Genomic DNA, 9,092 nt, shown 5'->3' with positions numbered 1-9,092 from the left:
CAGAAAATAAAAGATTACATCTGGAATTGTTTTTCTTTAGAAACACTTCCTATGAAAAAAGCCAAGACTTTAAAAACAGATAACATTCTAATAAGAACCTTTAACCGACAACTTTCTCCTCTCTTCATGGGATGCACACACGAACGCTCGTGTCGTTATTGTTTTGAACCAGCAGAGGGGGTGCACCGTTCCTGGAGGTACTGCAATACCAGGTCGATGCGTGGAGTGGACGGAGCAAGCCCCTATTCCATCTCCCAGTTCCAAAAATCAATTTAATATATGGTCCCCGGATAGGGGACGTATCAGATATTAAACTGATAAGAACAGATACTACACTTGATCTTAGCCAAAAGGCCGAGAAGCGATAACACCAGAACGCCACGGGGGACCATTTCACTCCCGACACTACGAGCTACAGTGACGGTGACACACGTCAACTATCGCCAATAAGACATATTTACACGCCAAACAACATCTGCACACAATTTAATTGACAATGGGGACAAACGTGTTGTTTTCCCCCCATTATATGAAACAAATGCTTGGGAAATGCTGGTTCCTGTGGGTCAGGTGACCCACATTGGTCCAATCGGAAAGCAGCAATAAACTTATCTCATACACTGGCGTCACAATGTTATTCGACACGCAAAAAACACAACGGTGGGTTTCTAATTATAATAAACATGCATTATAAATCATAAAGGGACAATTGTGTTGCTTTTCATTCTATAAATGAAAAGAATGCACAGGACGCGCTCATAGGTCACGTGTTCCGCGTCGAACCAACAGTAATTTAGCGATAAACATAACTCTCTCAATAGCGTCAAAATAGTCCTCCACTGCCAAAGAAAACACCGAGTTGTTTTCTTATAACGATGCACAAACGCACTATTTTTGTATAATGTTGTGGTGAAAATCAGTTTACTGTTCGATCGACATTGTTTCGAAAAAAAGACGCGAAATATAGACTACATGTAATTACTTCCTGTTTTTCCTGTTTGGCAATTGAAAAGTCTTACTACCATAGCGCCACCATCGCAGTGGAGGTGAACTACACACACGTATTTGACTTGCATCAATCGCTAACACGTTATTAGGCTGTAATGTGGATCATTACTCCTTTCCCTACTGAGATGAAATATAACATGAAGCAAAAACATTCATATATTTTCTCAAGTGTCAGTCAGGGTATCATACTGGTGTAAAATAGCGTGCGTATGTTGAGGAAATTCAATTGAAGGATGATGCTAATGCTAATGGAGGATTAATTAGTTTACCTGCTCGGTAGAAAGGGACGTATATATCCAATTTACCTTGCTTGAAAACGCCCAACATTTCGAGTATTTTTGTCCGTGTAGCAATATTTTGCGTCAGTCGTCTTCGGCGAAAATCCCAATTTTTCCGCGCTAGCTTGCCCGGCAATTTGCCTTCACGAGGTGACGTTCGCGGTCACGTGGGACGTCTCGGTGTCGTTACGTAAACGAAAAATGCAACAATACAACTTATTTGCAACCAAAAAAAGAAAACAAATCAGCACCGTAGCTATTTTAAAATGGAGACGGACGTCATTAAGAAGGGGATGTATCAGCTTATGTAGTAGTTTGTCGACACACACCACTTGTTTTCAAAGCTGCGTTCACTGTCACCGGGGATATCTCAGAGTCCTTACGAAAAGGGCTTGATTATAAAACATTCCAGATTGGATTAAATGGACTTTTCCGTACTGCAATGTAATTTTACATAAAATATAGTTGAATCCAATGTAATAATTTGAGGCTCATCAATTCAGAAGAATTTCGTAAGGTTATGCTAAATAATGTCTTTCAGATTGCAATCTCATCAATTTTGGGTTACATTCCGTGCGGATTTTGCTTCACTCGCCACACCAACAGGTCCATGTTCCAATATTCAGGCACCTGCCCGTATTTCAACGCCGCAACAACAGGCGCTAGCCGGCAGCCAGCTCGCAAACTAACCGCGGCTCCTCTCGGTCGGCGGACGCATCCGGGGCGCCGCCTCGCCGCTTGTGAATTGAAAGAAGCCAGAACCCGAGAAGTAGCTCTGGATTTGGAAAAGGTCGCTGACCCCTGGCTTGGGGTTAGGCTTGAGGGGGAGTTCGGGTTCAAGGGTGAGGACCGGGGCTAGGGTTGATTTGGAGACAAAGAAGCCAATCAATTTGAAGCGTTTGTGTTGTGTTGAAGCCTGAGCAAAAAGACAAAGAGTCCGGATTTCGGGTCAGGGTTGCGTTCCAGAGTAGTGGGAGACGTGAGCCATTGAGGCCAGTGTAGGGTTAGCGTTAGTTTCATTGGACACAAAGAACCGCAAGCATTTTCAGGGCTTTTCAGGGCCAGAAGAAGAAGTGAGATGTGAGAAGTGTCAACTCATTAGTGTTTTTTTGTGTGTGTGTGAGAACGGTGGCCGGTGGGCGTCGTGCTGTCGGCCGCGTCGAGCGTTCAAGCTGTCGACTTGCGCGAGAACGCTCGTCCGAGGACGGATTGAGTTTCACGTCCGTCCTCCTTAATGAGCCGTCGGCGGAGAGGCCGGACGTGATCTCCGTGTGATCTCGGCGGGATCCTCGCCGCACCCGCCTTCGCATTCCCGCGTTCCGCTCAAAGGCCGGCAATCTGGCCGGCATCTGCGGCCCCCTCGCCGACCGTGTTATTAGCCACAGAGCGCTCGGACCCGCCGCTTCCGTCTCGGGGGAGCGGGCTGGCTCTCTCGGGGGCCCCCGGGGAGATGGCCTCCCCGCCATTGCGGAGTGAGGGCCGGGCGGGGGAGTGGCGGTGGGCTCCGGGGAGCCGTGGACCGCCAACTGTTGGGAAACACGGGCAGGGAGCTAACAAGCTAACATGCTAACGCGCTTCGGCGCAAATGCGTCCGGTCGAATAGTCGGAAATTATGCTTACATTTTAATTCCAATGTAATAATCATTTTGTTAATAATAATAATTAATATATTTTGTTCTGAATTGTCGACACGTTGGGTTAGAGCGTCTGCCTCACAGTTCTGAGGTCCGGGGTTCAATCCCCGGCCCGGCCTGTGTGGAGTTTGCATGTTCTCCCCGTGCCTGCGTGGCTTTTCTCCGGGCACGCCGCTTTCCTCCCACATCCCAAAAACATGCATGCTAGGTTGATTGACAACTCTAAATTGCCCGTAGGTGCGAATGTGAGTGCGAATGGTTGTTTGTCTTTATGTGCCCTCCAATTGGCTGTCGACCAGTTCAGGGTGTACCCCGGCCCTCGCCCGAAGATGGCTGGGATAGGCGCCAGCCCGCCCGAGACCCGTTACAGAAAAAGGATGGATGGATGGGAGGTGGAAGCTCGCTTTTCGGGAGAGAAATCCGTTCCTGAAAGTCTGACTACAACCAAGATCCAAAGCAATATCCTCCGATAACCCCAACAACACCCAAAAATCTAAAGTACATATATTTAAAAAAATAACATTATTGCGACATTACATAAAAAAACACTTGCGTGACTGTTAAATCAGCCATAAGCATGTGGCCCGAGAAAGTGTGGCAAAACGGTCATAATATTGCCAGGCTTTTATTCTGAAGGTCTGACTTTTGGCAGGATGTTACGAATGTTGCCGAGCAGACCGGGAGGTTTGTTATTTTCTCGAGTTGCTAATTGCATTGCGGAATATGCCTTGCCGTCTGTTGAACACGTTATACTAGAGGTGCGGCAATCGATTAAGCGACAACTGATTGGTTATCAAATTATTCAACAAAGATTTTCAGAATGGATTCATCCTTTAGAGACCTCATTTAACTTAAAATATTAATTTAATATTAAAACAATAATTAGTTGCATCCCTATTTTATACACAACTTATGAAATTCTTCAAATGAGCGCGTATCAATTTCGGGAGTTGACGTACAGAGTCACCTTTTTTGTTGTTGTTTTTTGCACGAAAACCACACGGATGTATGAAAACCGGGCCAAAAGTTAGACCCCCCCTCCCAAAAAAAAGGTTCAAAACAGAATCATAGGAAACTGTGGCTTCCACTGTACATCAACATGTTTATTTCTAACTACAACGATTAGCTTAGCAACCTACACACTTGGCTACGGTGGCCTCAGGGAGACAAACTGGTTCTGAGTTAGGCATAAGTGAATGATAATCTATGAGTCAGGTTCCATGAAGTAGTCTTAGGTCTTGGGGTTTGCGTGGCCCATCAAGTCCACCACCCAGGTCCTGGTTTCTGGAGGTGTGTGTAGGCAACCAGGTGAAGTTGTAGCCTCCTTTGGGATCCGTCCTGACGAAGGCCTGCCCCTGAGGGTAGCTGAGGGTCTTCACGCTACTGGCTGGGCTCAGGGACATCGCAAAGGCCAAGTCCGGACGTCCCCCTTCGGGACAATTGACTCGGCATGGAGTCTGCGGGGTACGGGACCAGTTCGGGACCGGATCGCTGAAAGGAGCCTGGCCGAAGCGAGTCTCCTCGGGAAACAGGTGTCCTGGGGGCGGACCGCTGCGGTTTGGAGTGGACGCCGAGAAGGCGGGAGGACTTTGCGGACCTTCGTGGCTGAAGTCTGACCGGTGGCTCTCGATTTTGCGGGTGAGAGGTGAGGACGTGTCGACGGTGGCCGGGTCCTTCAGACCGAGAGTCCTCAGAACCCAAAGGTCAGGCGCAGGTTCGGAGGCGGCGGTACCGGATTCGTCGGAACTGAACTCGGTAGAACTGAACTCGGAGCTAAGGTTCCGACAAACGTGCTTGGTGACCTGAAGGTGGCGCCGAGCGGAGTTCTGGAACCGTCCGACGTGGTACGGCCGATTCCGGTTCAGATTCCTGGTTCTGTCGGCGCTCAACTTCTGCACAACGACAACATTTATTTGTGTTCTGAGTACTTCCTTTCTTCACAGTGTCAAAAACCTGTTTTTTTTTCCAGTCCAGGTGGTACCCTCCCGTTCTGCAGGCCTCCCCTCAAAATTACGCAACACAGTACCGCTACGAATGAGTGGCAATTTGGATTCTTTCACAAGTTTGCTTGAAAAAAAACGAATCCTGAATTTTCTCATTTGAATGAAAACGAATCGAAGTAGCCGATATATTTTATTCTGACGAGGTCCAATGCAGCGAAGCTCTGCGGCAACTTCCGTTGTTTACTTCCGCCGCCATTTCGACTTATTGCGCACGCGTAGTTGTACAATAGCGGAGCCGTCTACCCCGAGACGAACGAAGCGTCCGATGACGAGGAACTGCACGGATATTCTCGGTAGACTGCGACCGCGGCAGATGAATTGGATGAAGTTACGCAAGAATTATTCAACACATCGTGACAGATGATTGACCAGAGCTAGCCAGCTACCGCTAACTACCATCTAAGCTAACAAGCTGGCTTAGTAGAAGCAGATGTTCCTAGCCCGCAAGTGAGGATTTACACATTTACAACACCAAGACTTGTGCAAAATAGACCACGGCCACGATGCGGTGAGGGATCCTGGTTCAAGTAAGCCATTTGAAACGAAAAAGAAGCGTGTTGATTGCGAAAACGCAACAGCCAAAATGCATCATGCATCTTTTATGGTGCTCTGATAGATAGATAGATAGATAGATAGATAGATAGATAGATAGATAGATAGATAGATAGATAGATAGATAGATAGATAGATAGATAGATAGATAGATAGATAGATAGATAGATAGATAGATAGATAGATAGATAGATAGATAGATAGATAGATTTTCAAATACTCAAATGACTGTCTGTTGTCGTACTCGAGCGGCTCCAACGACCGAAGACAAATTCCTTGTGTGTTTTTTGGACATACTTGGCAAATAAAGATGATTCTGATTCTGATTCAATTGTGATTCGCTAGTCATTCGTCACTGTCAAGACGAACAGCGAATGTGGATTTTAGGAGGCGAGTCCGAATATTACAACGCAGCCATTCAAGTTGAAACCGCTCGCAACAGAATTGAATCTACGTTGGACGCCGCGTACTCGCGCTTTGGAACCCGCGGATTGAAATTTTCTGTTTGTTGTTGTTTTTTGGGGAGGGTATGCTTGCTTAATCAAGACTTTATTGTGTTAAAAGCAAGACTTGGTATTTCAATAAATTATTGGAAAATGTCTGTTCGTGTCCGCAGCGAAGTGAAAATATCCAAATTGCGCCCAATCGGCCATTTTGCATGCGACTCGTTAGTGTTTCCGCGTCAGCCGTGAGGCGGTCGCGCTCACACGCGCGACAGGGGTGTGCACACTTTTGTGAGATCCTCCAAGTGGTAATGCGACCGCGAACGGCCGTTTGTCGAAACGTGTCCCGACAGCGAGCGGCGACCGGTCGGTCGTTTACGTCTATCCTGAAAACGGTGTTTGTCTCACTTGGTTTAGGTCGCCGGACGACCGGTCGAGGAATCGGCGCAGTTTGTCGTTCTCGTCCCGGAGGCGACCCATCTCCTCGTCCCGCCGCCGCAGCGCGTCCTCAAGCTGCCGGTGACCGGTCCGTACGCAGACACGCGTGCGCGCCACCTTTAGCATTTAAGCTAGCATATTTGGCTGACAAACACGTGGCGTACCTGTTTGTTCCTGTGCAGGTGAGGCGGCAACTGCTCTGACCACAACCCACCGGCAGGGGGAGACCTGCTCAACACACACGCCTCTGCCACACACACACACACACACAAACGTTTGACATCAATTGAGGCCGAAATACATTAAGAGGTGACCACATCACGGCATAATCAGCAATCAAAATTATAATGAATCAAATGTCAAATATAAAGATCCTGTTTTTCTGGACAGACCCCACACGCGCGCGGAATTGTGACGCGTCTCTCCGGCGTCGATGACGTCACAATGGTCGACAGGGGCCCACGTGGAGGTTAGGGTTTCCATGGAAACGGAAACAAGGGCGGCGCCAAGATCCCTCTTGAAGGGGAGTCAAACATATATGCTGTAGATTATCATTATTAATAATAAAAAGCCAAACATCCCCTTTGTAAAAATGCAATAAAATAACCTGATTAAAAACGTTCCTTATTTGACTAACATTTAAAACGGTCTTTTATTATTGAAATGAAATTGAATACAAATATTAAAATACATTATTATTTTTTTATTTAAATGAAATAGAATAAAACGTACAACTACAATAGAAATAATAACACTGAATACAAATAGAGTTTAAAGAAAACAAAGGAAAACATAAAATAACACAAGATCCCATGAAAATAAAAATGCACATATTTTCCGGGGAGACTGAAATGGAAAGTCACACACACTCTATAAACATCTTTTAAATGTATAATTATGAGCTTACTGTTTTCCTTAAATTCCCTGCTGACATTATGTTTTTTTTGTTGTCTCTGTAAAATAAACAGAAATATAGCTATGCTGTAAATGCTGTAAAAAAAAAAAAAAACGTTCAAATGAGTCATATTTTAACAATCGCTAACGCTGAATGACGCAACTTGAACTTAATTATTTCTTTTTTTTTTTTTTACATGAATGTGCTTCGCGTGCACTGCAAACATTCGAATCATGTTTGCTGTCGGAATCCGCCGACATTTACACTCACCAAACGCACAAATTCTGCTCCGAAGTCAAAGATTCCCAAATCATTTCCAAGCATCATAAATGAAAAACGACAGAATAGAAAAGTCACACATTTCCCGCGAAGCATCAAAGGCACCGACGCGTACGTGAACTCACCCGCGGACACGCGCCACGTGCACGCGCGCACTTCCAAAGTCCCACCGAGTCAATACAAAGAAAAAGTTTGAAATGTTTAAATGCGGAAACATAAGCGAGGAGAAGAGATGAAGAGGGCGCGAAGCTCGCCACGCACACACACACACACACACACACACAGCTCGCCCAATCACATCCAAGGGCTGTTGTGACGTCATGCCTCCACGCAGGTAGGAAAACACCTGAGCAGCAGATGATTTCAACAAATGAACAAAAAAGCGAGCTCATCAAACCACGACGGAGACAACGCCAGGACAGGAAGGACACGAGGAGACGAGGGTGAAGGCGCGCTAGGACACGAGATGAGGACAAAAGGTGACGAGTCAAGGACGCTCAACTCCAACTTGATTTCAGAAACAAATCCAAAACATTTTCTCACATCGCAGCTCGGCAGAGTTTGAGTCCCCCAAAACTGGAATATAGTTTTGCCGAGCGTACACGTGTCAAACTCGCAGCCCGGGGGCCAAATCCGGCCCGCCACATCATTTAATGTGGCCCACCAAAGCAAATCATGTGCAGCAACTTCCAGGATTCTTGCTCAAATCTGTACCAAAATTTCAAATTGTCATATGTAATAAATAATAACGAGATATTACAAACATTTTTTGTTAGCAAGTTACAGTAACTTGAAGAGTCGTTGAACAAACTATTATCCTTGACTTTGGATGTCAAACCCGCTATCGTTGTGTATATGTTTCGAACATGATGAGACAAACATTGATATGGTTTCAGTCACAGTGGCCCTCGCAGGTGAACCGGAACTCTAACGTGGCCCCCCGACAAAAAACAGTTTGATACCCCGGCCTGGTGGAAACCCAGTTTGAGATATCAACATTTTGAATTCGCCCAGTCAAAACTTGATTTTGGATATCCGAAAAGAGAGACGTAGATATCTTGAATTGTGCTGAATTGGCGATATCTTGAAATGTAATTAGTGGAACTCGTCAGAATATACAGGGTGATTGAAAAGTAACTCCCTATTTTTAAATACCGTAATTTCCCCCAAAGTTGACCTCAGAATTCTGGAAAACCCTTCTACCTATGTATAATGCATTTTTACAATGCATGAGTTTGCTTCTACCCATATGATCAAAACATGAAGTAGTATCTGTATTTTGTTAATTTTTTTTGCCCCAAATTATTCTGAAGTAAAGCACTTTATTTGAACGTAATTCTTTTTTTTAGTTTACTTGCTCTTATTTTGAAATTAACAGCCCTACTTTTATTTAGTAAATGAGAAAACACACAGTTATGCTCTTATGTTTGATTACCTGGGCAGAATTTGTAAGATGGGTGCAATTCTTTAAAGAAAACACGAAGGACCAGGCGAAACAGGTTTAATTTTATTTTAATGGGATTCCAATTAAACTGTCAAGCATTTCAGAAAAGCATTATCAT

At 45.3% G+C, this 9,092-nt stretch overlaps 1 protein-coding gene and 1 non-coding gene across 2 annotated transcripts in view; both read right to left on the bottom strand.

Annotated features, from left to right (window-relative positions):
* Positions 1-175: 175 nt before the first annotated feature.
* On the bottom strand, positions 176-366 carry LOC133482816 (U2 spliceosomal RNA). Its single transcript, XR_009789968.1, has one exon. It is a non-coding gene; the product is annotated as a U2 spliceosomal RNA (small nuclear RNA).
* A 3,642-nt stretch (positions 367-4,008) lies between these two features.
* Positions 4,009-9,092, bottom strand: part of gmnc (geminin coiled-coil domain containing) — a 6,814-nt gene continuing 1,730 nt past the window's right edge. Inside the window, exons 2-4 of the mRNA XM_061782455.1 lie at positions 6,521-6,644; positions 6,327-6,431; positions 4,009-4,812 (exon numbers count right to left, since the gene is read on the bottom strand). Of these exons, the coding sequence (XP_061638439.1) occupies positions 4,132-4,812; positions 6,327-6,431; positions 6,521-6,644 (910 nt within the window). The 3' untranslated portion in view covers positions 4,009-4,131. The remainder of the gene's footprint in view (positions 4,813-6,326; positions 6,432-6,520; positions 6,645-9,092) is intronic.

The sequence above is a fragment of the Phyllopteryx taeniolatus genome, chromosome 8 (genome assembly GCF_024500385.1).
Source record: "Phyllopteryx taeniolatus isolate TA_2022b chromosome 8, UOR_Ptae_1.2, whole genome shotgun sequence".
In the NCBI taxonomy this organism is placed as follows: Eukaryota; Metazoa; Chordata; class Actinopteri; order Syngnathiformes; family Syngnathidae; genus Phyllopteryx; species Phyllopteryx taeniolatus.
Note: the sequence above shows the minus strand (reverse complement) of the source record. Positions and strands in the feature narration are given on the sequence as shown.